Source organism: Callorhinchus milii, unplaced genomic scaffold (genome assembly GCF_018977255.1).
Source record: "Callorhinchus milii isolate IMCB2004 unplaced genomic scaffold, IMCB_Cmil_1.0 Scaffold2, whole genome shotgun sequence".
Classification (NCBI taxonomy): Eukaryota; Metazoa; Chordata; class Chondrichthyes; order Chimaeriformes; family Callorhinchidae; genus Callorhinchus; species Callorhinchus milii.
The window spans coordinates 125214889-125227847 of record NW_024704743.1 but is presented as its reverse complement, the minus strand read 5'-3'; the positions used below and the strand labels follow the sequence as shown (position 1 = coordinate 125227847).

At 52.3% G+C, this 12959-nt stretch overlaps 1 protein-coding gene across 1 annotated transcript in view; it reads left to right on the top strand.

Annotated features, from left to right (window-relative positions):
• The window catches only part of LOC103173493 (protein spire homolog 1-like), a gene marked incomplete in the record, with an annotated part of 80412 nt that extends 68302 nt beyond the window's left edge, over positions 1-12110 (top strand). The window contains 4 exon segments of the mRNA XM_042332424.1: positions 1860-1930; positions 8148-8175; positions 9698-9843; positions 11799-12110. Of these exon segments, the coding sequence (XP_042188358.1) occupies positions 1860-1930; positions 8148-8175; positions 9698-9843; positions 11799-12069 (516 nt within the window).
• Between the last annotated feature and the right edge of the window lie 849 nt (positions 12111-12959).

Here is a 12959-nt window from a genome sequence, read left to right as displayed (position 1 = left end):
AACTCAGGTCTCTCACTTGCAAAGCGAGTGCTCTAACCACTGAGCTACAGGACTCCACACACGGACACACACACAGACCATTATAGTCCGTGTGTGTGTCTGCGTTGTGTGTGTCTGTGTTGTGTGTCTGTGTTGTGTGTGTATGTGTGTGTGTGTGTCTGTGTTGTGTGTGTGTGTGTGTGTCTGTGTTGTGTGTGTGTGTCTGTGTTGTGTATGTCTGTGTTGTGTGTGTGTGTGTGTGTGTGTCTGTGTTGTGTGTGTGTGTGTGTGTCTGTGTTGTGTGTGTGTGTCTGTGTTGTGTGTGTGTGTCTGTGTTGTGTGTGTGTGTGTGTGTGTGTGTCTGTGTTGTGTGTGTCTGTGTTGTGTGTGTGTGTGTCTGTGTTGTGTGTGTGTGTATCTGTGTTGTGTGTGTGTATCTGTGTTGTGTGTGTCTGTGTTGTGTTGGTGTCTGTGTTGTGTGTGTGTGTGTTGTGTGTGTGTGTCTGTGTTGTGTGTGTGTGTGTCCATGTTGTGTGTGTGTGTGTGTCTGTGTTGTGTGTGTCTGTGTTGTGTGTGTCTGTGTTGTGTTGTGTGTCTGTGTGTATTGTGTGTGTCTGTGTTGTGTGTGTCTGTGTTGTGTGTTTTGTGTGTGTCTGTGTTGTGTGTGTGTATATCTGTGTTGTGTGTGTGTGTCTGTGTTGTGTGTGTGGCTGTGTTTTGTGTGTGTCTGTTGTGTGTGTGTGTGTCTGTGTTGGGTGTGTGTGTGTCTATTGTGTGTGTATGTGGCTGTGTTGTGTCTGTGTAGCTGTGTTGTGTGTTGTGTGTATCTGTGTTGTGTGTGTTTGTGTGTGGCTGTGTGGCGTGTGTGTTGTGTGTGTGTTGTGTCTGTGTTGTGTGTGTGTCTGTGTTGTGTGTGTGTGTGTTGTGTGTGTGTGTGTCTTGTGTTGGGTGTGTGTCTGTGATGTCTGTGTTGTGTCTGTGTTGTCTGTGTTGTATGTGTGTGTCTGTGTTGTGTGTGTGTTGTGTCTGTGTTGTATGTGTGATGTCTGTGTTGTGTGTGTGTGTTGTGTCTGTGTTGTATGTGTGTGTCTGTGTTGTGTGTGTGTGTGTTGTGTCTGTGTTGTATGTGTGTGTCTGTGTTGTATGTATGTGTCTGTGTTGTGTGTGTGTGTTGTGTCTGTGTTGTGTGTGTGTGTCTGTGTTGTGTGTGTGTGTGTGTGTCTGTGTTGTGTGTGTGTGTCTGTGTTGTGTGTGTGTGTGTCTGTGTTGTGTGTGTGTGTGTTTGTGTTGTGTGTGTTGTGTGTGTGTATCAGTGTCATATATTGCTGTTTATTTGCTTCCTTGAAAAGATAATCAAATGCGATCCATGGCTGTGCCCCCTCCTCCCTCTGACCCCCTGACTCCCTACCAACCCGCCCCCTCCCTCCGCTCATCGGGCTCCGGCTGCTCCATGTCTCCCACCCGACCCCCCCACCATCGGTGGCCTCTCTGCCCCCACACTCTGGAACTCCATCCCACGGTCCCTTGGCCTCGCTTCCTCCCTCACCTCCTTCAAGGCCGGTCTCAAGACCCTTCTCTCCGACGGTGCCTTTGGTCTCCCTCCCACCCCTCTGCCTTCCCCCACCTCTCCCCCACCCCTTCCCCCTACCCCACCCTTCCCCCCACGCTCGGGCCCCGACACCTGACTGTTCAGCGCTTTGGGACGTCCTCCTGATGTGAAAGGCGCTCTATAAATGTCATTTTGTTGTTGTTATTTGTAACAAATCAATAGTTTTCATGATTTTGCTTAATGCTTTGAGCAGTTACGATGTTGATTTAAATCTCACTTTTCTCCCATTCTCTCTCTCGCTCTCTCTCTCCGTCTCCTATTCTTTCTGCAGTTGTGTTTCTGTTGCCGGACAAAGAGATTTTCTATCTTTACCTGGTCGTACACTTGCCAGTTCTGTAAAAGGTATGTATCAGTTACAGCTCTCGCCTCGCAAGCCAGAGGTCCCGGGTTCGATTCCTGGCAGAGCGAATCCTTAGGTATGTTTCCTTACTCCACACACACACGTCTGTTTACCAGCAATGAGTAGGAACCCGGTTGCAATTCACTTTCCGGGGATAATAATCCCTTCCAAAATAATAATAATAATGTGATCCCTCAATCCCTGACTGGGTGTGGGACGCTGCTGCGCGCAATCGGCTGCCGCGTTTCACCCACAAATTATAGTTATTCACTTTAGTGTATCCTGTGAAGGACTTTGAGACGTCTCAATGACGTGATGAGGCGCTAAATCAAATTAATATTTTTATTATATTTTGTGTTTCCGTTGCACCGCTCGTGTGCTGTTCCCTTTGTAAAGAGAGCAGTGAACGACTGGAACAGGTTCCCAGGACAGGAGGTTGAGGCCAGGACACTGGACTCAATTAAGAACACCAGCTACTGTGCTGGGAGGGAAGGTTGGGAGAGATGAGATTAAATGCGCCATAGCTTCTTTATCCAAACCCTTGACATCCCTTCACACCCTGGCACCTCCCGTCTCCCCAACCCGCTCCCTCCCTACACCAGCACCCCCTGCCTCTGCTCGACTGGCTCCAGCCTCCTCCTCATCTCTCGGCCCCTCGGCCCCGCCTCGGCAGCCGTGCTGTCAGCCGCTACTCCCCCAAGATGTGGAACTCTCTCCCTCGAGCCCCCGCTTCATTTTCAGGTCATGCTTGAAGACCCTCCTGTTTGACCCAGTCTATGGTCACCCCCCCCCCCACCCCCCTCCCCGGCTCAATATCGAGCTCCACCGCTGTCAAGCGCTCTGGGCCGGCACGAGGGGCGCCGTGTACACACAACCCCAGACTAAACAGCACAGAGAGGCCATTCAGCTCATCGTGTCTGTGCCAAATCCTGATCAACCCCACTCTCTCCCCATAGCCCTGATCAACCCCACTCCCCCGCTCTCTCCCCATTGCCCTGATCAACCCCACTCCCCCGCTCTCTCCCCATAGCCCTGATCATCCCCACTCCCCCGCTCTCTCCCCATAGCCCTGATCATCCCCACTCCCCCGCTCTCTCCCCATAGCCCTGATCAACCCCACTCCCCGCTCTCTCCACAGCCCTGATCAACCCCACTCCCCCGCTCTCCCCCCATAGCCCTCATCAACCCCACTCCCCCGCTCTCTCCACCAGCCTTTCAGGCAATGATTCAAGATCCCAACAACTCTCTGTGTGAAAACATTTCTCCTCCCCTCCCCTATCAAATCCCCTCATCATTTTGAAACCTTCTATTAAGTCTCCTCTTAACCTTCTCTGCTCCGAGGAGAATAATCCGAGCTTCTCTACCTCTCCTGATAACTGAGGTCCCTCATTCCTGGTACCATTCTGGTCAATCTCCTTTGCACCCTCTCCAATGCCTTGACATCCTTCCTACAGTGTGGGGCCCAGAACTGAACCCAGTCTCTCGCTGAGGCCCCACCAGTGTTTTATATAAAGGTTCATCATAACTTCCTGACTTGTGTATTCTATGCCCTATTTATAAAGCCGAGTATCCCGGATGCTCTTTAACAGCTGTATCTGCCTGTCCGGCCACCTTCAAGGGTTTACTTATATGAACCCCCAGGAAGGTGGCTATATCAATGCAAATTGTTGTTGTTGTTGTGGTTATAGTTGTTGCTGTGGTTGTTGCTGTTATAGTTGTTGTTGCTGTTATAGTTGTTGTTGCTGTTATAGTTGTGGTTGTTATTGTTGTTGCTGTTATGGTTGTTGTTGCTTTTGCTGTTTTTGTTGTTGCTGCTGTTGTTGCTATTATTGTTGTTGCAATTATTGTTGTTGTTGCTGTTATTGCTGCTGCTGTTGTTGCTGCTGTTGTTGTTGTTGCTGTTGTAGTTGATGTTGCCATTGTTGTTGCTATTATTGTTGTTGTTGTTGCTATTATTGTTGTTGTTGCTGTTGTTGTTGCTGTTATTGTTGCTGTTATTGTTGTTGTTGCTGTTGTTGTTGCTGCTGTTGTTGTTGCTGTTGTTTCTGTTATTGTTGTTGCTGTTGTTGTTGATGGTGTTATCATTGTTGTTGCTGTGGTTGTTGCTGTTATAGTTGTTGTTGCTTTTGCTGTTTTTGTTGTTGCTATTATTGTTGTTGCTGTTGTTGCTGCTGCTGTTGTTGTTGTTGTTGTTGTTGCTATTACTGTTGTTGCTGTTGTTGCTGTTATTGTTATTGCTGTTGTTGCTGTTATTGTTGCTGCTGTTGTTGCTGTTGTAGTTGATGTTGGCATTGTTGCTGCTGTTGCTGTTGTTTCTGTTATTGTTGTTGCTGTTGTTGCTATTGTTGTTGTTGCTGTTGTTGTTGTTGCTGTTGTTATCGTTGTTGCTGCTGTTGTTGTTGTTGTTGTTGCTTTTGCTGCTGTTGTTGTTGATGCTATTGTCGTCGTTGCTGTTGTTGTTATTGTTGTTATGAAAACATTGACATCCTCACTGAAACCTGCATCACTCCGGGCGACACCTTCTCCCTGACTGAGGCCACACCACCCGCCTACACCTTCCATCACACCTCTCGGCCTAACCACCGTGGTGGTGGGGTGACTCATCTCCCGGTCCCCGCTTGGCCCATCCCCGTACTCCTCTGGAACCTTCCCTTTCTTTGAGCACCGTACCCCCTATCACCCTCCAACCTTTCCTCAAAATTCTCCTGATGGACAGCCCCCCCCAAGCCCTCCTTCACCTTCATCCCTGACATCTCCAATCTCCTATCTTCCCTCTCCCTTTGCTCTGAACGCCTCTTCATCCTCGGCGATTTCAATTTGCACTTCACCCCCTCCTGCTCTACCTCTGCTGACTTTTCCTCCCTTATCGCCTCCCTCAATCTCTCCCTCCACATCCACTCCACCATCCATGTCCCCGGCACCCCCTCTACCTGGCTCTCACTCAGGGCCTCACAGTCTCAGATCTCACCATCATCGACAAAGCGATCTCAGACCATCACTTCATTTCCCTTAACTCCTCAATCCCTCTCCCCACCGCCACCCAACCCACCTCCATCTCATACCACCCCTGGAAAAAAATCATCCCCCCTCCCTCAGCTGCCTTGGAGTCATCTGAACTCCTTCCCCTCTGGGCTTCCTCCCACAATGACCTATCCTCCTCGGTCACTCTTCTCTACAACTCCCTCTCCACCACTCTCGATTCCCTCGCTCCTCTCTTCCCGAACCGTATCCTACTCACGCAAATCACCTTGGTACACCAGCCACCTCCACTTCCTTAAAGCCCAGGTGTGTGCCACTGAGCGGACCGGGCTTAAATCAACCCTGACTGCCCACCGGCAGATTTGGCTGGACCATGTCAAATCCTACCCTCCGCCCTCGCCTCCACTAAATCGTCGTTCTACTCCAAGACAATCTTGGAGGCCAAGGACAACCCCAGGCTCCTCTCCATCACCAACCGACTCCTCCATCCACCTTCTCACGCCTCACCCATCCTCACCTCAAATGCCAACCGTGAGGCGACACTGGACTTCCTCGAATCCAAAGTCGAGGGAATCCACTCAGCTGCCTCTGCCACTGCATCTGGTACCCCCTCTGTCTATCTGCGACCAGGGCTCCCTCTGTCTCCTCATCCTCCTTGAGCTCTCTGCTGCCTTCCACACCGTCGACCACTCTATCCTCATCCACCACCTATGCTCTCACCTCAACCTTCATGGCACTTCCCTTGATTGGTTCAGATCGTACCTCTCACACCGTCTCCACTTCATCTCCTCAAACAGCTTCTCCTCTTGTCCCCCTATTGTCTCGTGCGGTGTTCCTCAGGGCTCTGTCCTTGGTACCCTCTCCTTCAACACCTATATAGGGTCAACTTGTTGTTATTGTTGTTGATGTTGTTGTTGTTATTGTTCTTGCTGTTGTTGCTGCTGTTGTTGTTGTTGTTCCCGCGTGCGCACTATGGCTGCCGCTCTGACCCAAGCCTCCTCACCCCCTCCCCCTTCCTCTCTCCCCCCAAACCCTCCCCCCTCTGCATCTCTCCCACTCTGTCCTCCTCTCTCTCCGTCCCTCTTGCCTTTATATCCCCACTTGACCCTCCCATAACCTCCCTCGGTTCCAGCCTGGGAATCCTCCGCCAGCCGGGCTCACCGTGGCACTCGGCCTCTGAACTCCTCTCCCTCTGGCCTTCAACCCTCACTGACCCCTCTTCTCCTCTCACCCTCCTCCACAACACCCTCTCCTCCACACTTGACACTCTTGCCCCCGTCACCTCCTGTACTGTCTCCTACTCTCGCTCCTCCCCCTGGTTCACCACCCACCTCCGCTCACTGAAGAGCCCGGTGCGGGCCGATGAACGCACCTGCGTCAAATCTGGCCTAACGGTCCACCGACAAATCTGGATGGACCTCCTCAAAATCTACCGCTCCACTCTAGCCTCGGCCAAGTTGTCCTTCTACTCCAGGACAATCCTGGAGGTGAAGAACAACCCCAGGCTTCTGTTTTCTACCACATCCCGACTCCTCCGTCCCCCCCGCCACCCCGCGCAGGTCATCTCCTCCAACCTTCACTGCAAGGAGATGCTGGATTTCCTTGAATCCCAAATCAAGGGAATCCGCTCCACGGTCACTTCCCCTCCAACCTCCACCCACCACCCACTCCCTCCCTCCCACACTCCGACTCCTACCCATCCTACCCATTGTTGCTGTTGTTGTTCCTGTTGTTATTGTTGTTGTTGTTGTTGTTGCTGCTGTTGTTGCTGCTGTTGTTGTTGCTGCTGTTGTTGTTGCTGCTGTTGTTGTTGTTGCTGCTGTTGTTGTTGCTGCTGCTGCTGTTGTTGTTGCTGCTGTTGTTGTTGCTGCTGTTGTTGTTGTTGCTGTTGTTGTTGCTGTTGCTGCTGCTGTTGCTGTCGCTGTTGTTGTTACTGTCACTGTTGTTGTTGCTGTCGCTGTTGTTGCTGTCGCTGTTGTTGTTGTTGTCGCTGTTGTTGTTGTTGTTGTTGTCCCTTAACGGAAACCTGGCTCACCCCAGGCGACACTTTTGAATTCAAGATCCTCATCCTCACCTACACGGCCATTCCCGGCCTCACTCCCTCCTCCCTCTCCGACCTACTATCCCCCACTCACCTGCCCGTACCCTCCGTCCCTCTGGCTCCGGTCTGCTCCACATCCCCCGCCCCAATCGCCCTAACATCGGTGGCCTTCAGCCTCTCAGCCCCGAGGCTCTGGAACTCTATCCCTCAGTGCCTTCGCCGCTTCCTCCCTTTCCTCCTTCAAGGCCGGTCTCAAGACCTTTCTCTTTGACCTTCAGCCTTCAGCTCCCTCTCGACTCTCTACCCCCTCCTCGCTCCCTCCCTTCCCTCCCCTCACCCTGACCATTCCCCCCCTCCTCGCTCCCTCCCTTCCTCCCTCACCCTGACCATTACCCCCTCCTCGCCCCTCCCTTCCCTCCCCTCACCCTGACCATTTCCCCCCAAGGCTCGGGTCCTGACCCAACTGTACAGCGCTTTGGGACGTCCTCCCGACGTGAAAGGCGCTTTATAAATGGAATCTTGTTGTTGCTGTCGCTGTTGTTGTTGCTGTTGCTGTTGTTGCTGTCGCTGTTGTTGTTGTTGCTGTTGTTGCTGTCGCTGTTGTTGTTTTTGCTGTTGTTGTTGTTCCTACCGCAGTATCTGCCGCACTGTTCATTTCTAATAAGGATATGTGGGAGAGAGAATGTTGCAGTGCTTTAGTCAACAACTTGCATTTAAACAGCATCATTTCCAGGCCTTAAAAGGACTGTGTGTGGGGCTGTGTGTGGGGCTGTGTGTGGGGCTGTGTGTGGGGCTGTGTGTGGGGCTGTGTGTGGGGCTGTGTGTGGGGCTGTGTGTGGGACTGTGTGTGGGGCTGTGTGTGGGACTGTGTGTGGGGCTGTGTGTGGGACGCTGCTGTGTGCAATTGGTTGTCGCGTTTCGCCCAAAAAATATACAGTCACTGCACTTTACGGTATGTCGTGTGAAGCGCTTTGGGACGTCCCGATGCGGGACCACACGCCAGGATTATTATTATTATTATTGTTCAGCTACTACATCAACGTGAGTATTGACATTCTGTCAGTACCTGTGGAGGACCTCCCGATGTGATGTCAATGTACAGTTTGTTGTTGTTGTCGGCAAACGCTAAAGTGATTGTGATCTTTTTAAAAAGAATCTTTCCCTCAAAATATGTGTGACATTGTTTTTTTTCTCCGCAGACCCGTGTGCTCACAGTGCTGTAAGAAGGTACGTCCAAACCGCCGCTGTTCACACTGTGTTTCTAACGAAAACCAAAAAACAAATACATTGAAACTCAAATAAGTCGTATCAGTCGGGACCACAACTTATCATATGGCGTATGTGAGTCGCAGGAAAACTGTAAATCGTAGAAAATCCACTTTGATCAATAATCTGCACTGCACACGGAGCCGTGTATCAGAGCACCGGTCAGTGCGGAGCAACGCAGCGCCGGAGCCGCGTCACCACTGAGGAGGTCATCAACTCCACTCGTGTGGCACTTCTCAATGGGTTTGAGAGGAAAGTGAATGGGACTCCGGGTGGATGTCCGACTGCGGACTGAGCCCCAACAACCCCACCCCCCCCTCTCCCCATAGCCCTCATCAACCCCACTCCCCTCTCTCTCCCATAGCCCTCATCAACCCCACTCCCCCGCTCTCTCCCCATAGCCCTCATCAACCCCACTAACCCCTCTCTCCCCATAGCCCTCATCAACCCCACTAACCCCTTTCTCCCCATAGCCCTCATCAACCCCACTCCCCCTCTCTCTCTCCCCATAGCCCTCATCAACCCCACTACCCCCTCTCTCCCCATAGCCCTCATCAACACCACTCCCCCGCTCTCTCCCCATAGCCCTGACCAACCCCACTCCCCCGCTCTCTCCCCATAGCCCTGATCAACCCCACTCCCCCGCTCTCTCCCCATTGCCCCGATCAACCCCACTCCCCCGCTCCCTCTCCATAGCCCTGATCAACCCCACTCCCCCGCTCTCTCCCATAGTCCTCATCAACCCCACTCCACCCTCCCCCCGTAGCCCTCATCAACCCCACTCCCCCTTCTTCCCATAGCCCTGATCAACCCCACTCCCCCCTCTCTCCCCATAGCCCTTGTCAACCCTACTCCCCCGCTCTCTCCCATAGCCCTCATCAACCCCACTACCCCCTCTCTCCCCATAGCCCTCATCAACACCACTCCCCCCTCTCTCCCCATAGCCCTGATCAACCCCACACCGCCGCGCTCTTCCCATAGCCCTGATCAACCCCACTCCCCCGCGCTCTTCCCATAGCCCTGATCAACCCCACTCCCCCCTCTCTCCCCATAGCCCTGATCATCCCCACTCCCCCACTCTCTCCCCATAACCCTACAATCTTGTCCTCCCCAAATAATTATCTGCTTCTCTCTTAAAAGTTGTTATTAAATCAGCTTCCACCCGCCTTTCAGGCAATGTATTCGAAAACTTAAGATCATAAAAACATAAGAAATAGAAGCAGGAGTACGCCATTCGGCCCCTGAAGCCCCTGAAGCCTGTGCCCCGCCACTTAATAAGATCATAAGATCTAATCTAATTCCATTTACCCCATATCCCCATACCCATTAATCCCTTTAGTTTTTAAAAATCTATCGATCTGAGTCTTGAGTATGTTCAATGACTGACTGAGCATCCACAGCCTTCATGTTTTATTGTATAAAGATATGACTGATGTGAGTGTTACTGTGGTGTAAAGGATTGTTTGCTCTGTTTGGTGGACAGATGCGATTACCTTCCAAACCGTACAGCAATCTGCCCATCTTCTCATTGGGACCATCGACGTTGGGGAAGGAAGGGAAAGCCATCAGACCAGAGAAAGCCTCCAGCAGCCGCCGTCGTCATGACAACCAACACAAAACTCTAGCCAGGTACCAAACAATAAACCTCGTCACTACAACAACTGTTTGGCAGCTTTCCCGCTGCTCGTCCAGCGAGGACCCCCCTCCCCGTTAGTTAGGGCTTTGGCTGTGGGGTTACCAGGAGCTGAGGGGGAGGATTCCCGGCCCCCAGTGACTGGTCGGCCCTTCCAGGTCCTGCTGATGAGCCGGGCCGGGCTGTGCTGCCATCAGCAGTGGGAGACCTGGGACACTGCGGCCCCTCCTGGTCAGGACCTGGACTGGAGACCGGCACAGAGGAGAGGGTTTAGGAGAGGGTGAGAGCCCCTCTATCTGATCCCCACTCAACCTTCTCTGCTCCAGTGGAAACAGACTCAATTCTCCAATTTCTCCTAATAACCAGGTAAGGATCGCTTCCAAAACGATGAAGAAAAAAAATGCTAATAATCATGTGGTCACTCAGTGATTGGTGGATCGCTTTCTGGGGGAAATAATCCCTCAAAAGGTCATTCAATCTACGACTGTGTGCAGGACGCTGTGTGCGGGACGCTGTGCAGGACGCTGTGTGCAGGACGCTGTGTGCGGGACACTGTGCAGGACGCTGTGTGCGGGGGACGCTGTGTGCGACACTGTGTGCAGGTCACTGTGTGCGACACTGTGCAGGACGCTGTGCAGGACACTGTGCGGGACGCTGTGCGGGGGACGCTGTGTGCGACACTGTGTGCAGGACACTGTGTGCGGGATGCTGTGTGCGGGACACTGCAGGACGCTTTGTGCAGGACACTATGTGCAGGACACTGTGCAATACGCTGTGTGCGGGACGCTGTGCGGGGGACGCTGTGTGCGACACTGTGTGCGACACTGTGTGCGGGACACTGTGCGCGGGACACTGTGCGCGGGGCACTGTGTGCAGGACACTGTGTGCGACACTGTGTGCAGGACACTGTGTGCGACACTGTGTGCGACACTGTGTGCAGGACACTGTGTGCGACACTGTGTGCGACACTGTGTGCGACACTGTGTCCGGGACACTGTGCGCGGGACACTGTGCGCGGGACACTGTGTGCGGGACACTGTGTGCGACACTGTGTGCGACACTGTGTGCGACACTGTGTGCAGGACACTGTGTGCGGGACACTGTGTGCGACACTGTGTGCAGGACACTGTGTGCGACACTGTGTGCGACACTGTGCGCGGGACACTGTGTGCGACACTGTGTGCGGGACACTGTGCGCGGGACACTGTGCGCGGGGCACTGTGTGCAGGACACTGTGTGCGGGACACTGTGTGCGACACTGTGTGCAGGACACTGTGTGCGACACTGTGCGCGGGACACTGTGCGCGGGACACTGTGTGCGACACTGTGTGCGACACTGTGCGCGGGACGCTGTGTGCGACACTGTGCGCGGGACGCTGTGTGCGACACTGTGCGCGGGACGCTGTGTGCGCAGTGGGTGCAGCGTTGCTCCCACAAAATGTACAGTCAATTATGATGATGATGTTACAATTTTTGGTCAAACATGAGGGTAACAGGACTTTGTGAACAGCCGATAGGTGGAATTTCAGGCCCCAAGTGAGTGGTCAACATGCAATCTCCAGCCTTACAATAATAATAATAATAATAATAATAATAATAATAATCCTGGCATTTGTTACAGCGCCTTATCAGGCCTTTAGACGTCTCAAAGCGCTTCACAGAATACACTGTAAAGTGAATTGACCGTATATTTGTGGGCGAAATGCGGAGCCGATTGCGCACAGCAGTGAGTGTCCCACACACAGCGGTGGGTTGAGGGACCAGATTATTATTGTTTTTTTTCTAGGGATTATTATCAAGCGAGTGGAGTAAGGAAACTTGCCCAAGGTTTCGCCCTGACCTGCCGGGAATCGAACCCAGGTCTCTCGCTCGCAAAGCGAGTGTTCTAACCTCTTATATTATAGTATTGTGTCCGTGTCTCTAACCCGCCATTTCCTGATCTGATTTACAGACAATCTTCAGTCCCTAAACCTGTGGAGAAGGCCAGTGGCGACTCCCTGGAGTTTCCCAAAGAGCTGATGGAGGACTGGAGCACTATGGAGGTGTGTGTGGACTGCAAGAAGTTCATTTCAGAAATCATCAGCTCCAGTCGCCGCAGTCTGTTCCTGGCCAACAAGCGAGCGCGGTTAAAACACAAAACACAATCCTTTTACATGGCCTCAACGAGCTCCGTGGAGTTCCAACTCGCATCACCCAAGGAGAGAACTATCAAAGAGGTTTAGACTTGTGCCTTCCCCCTTTCCTCTCTCTCTGTCTCTCCCTCTCCCCCCTCTCCCTGTCTCTCTCCTCCTCTCCCCCCTCTCTCGCCCCCTCTCCCCCTTCTCTCTCCGCCTCCCATCTCTCTCTCCCTCTCCCGCTTGTTTCTCTCCCTCACTCTCCCTCTCCCCCTCTTTCCCCCCACTCTCTCTCTCTCTCTCTCCCCCCGCACTCTCTCCCCCTTCTCAGCCTTATCTCTCTCTCTCTCCTCCCCTCCCTTCCCCCTTCTCCCTCTCTCTCCCTCCATTCTCCCCCTCTCCTTTCTCTCCCTCTCTCCCCGTCTCTCCCTCCTTCCTCGTACACTCGTCCCCCCCTCTCTCTCTCCTCCCCCATCTCCCTCTCTCCCTCTCTCCATCCCTTTTTCTCTCCTTTCTCTCCCCCACCCTCTCTCTCCTCCTTTGTCTCTCCCTCTCTTCTTGTTGCCTGTTTTCAAGCCAACGTCCCTCATAGAACAAAGTAATTTGGGGACAGACAAGAACGAGCGAGTTCCTGACGATGGGAATGAGGACTTGATGCGAAATTTCACATGTATCCAACATTGAGATGAGACAAAATGAAAAGTCAGGGTTCATTTGTATTTGGTCAGACCTTTGTCACAGGGTCTTATCACGTATGTTAAAAGTGTACAAAATGTAATCTATTTTATTAACTGGAGCTGTCTGTCTGGGGCCTTGTTTGACAATAGAAAGTGGACATTGTTTCTCTCTCGATACCACTGACCGCAGTTAGAAAATACCGACTTGTACAATATTTAATCTTTGTGCTAAACCTACATGGAATCCACGACCAATGTTCTTTGTTTTATTTGGGACCTTTTACCGTGCGATGACCTTATTCTGTGCAGGCAATTTTTTTT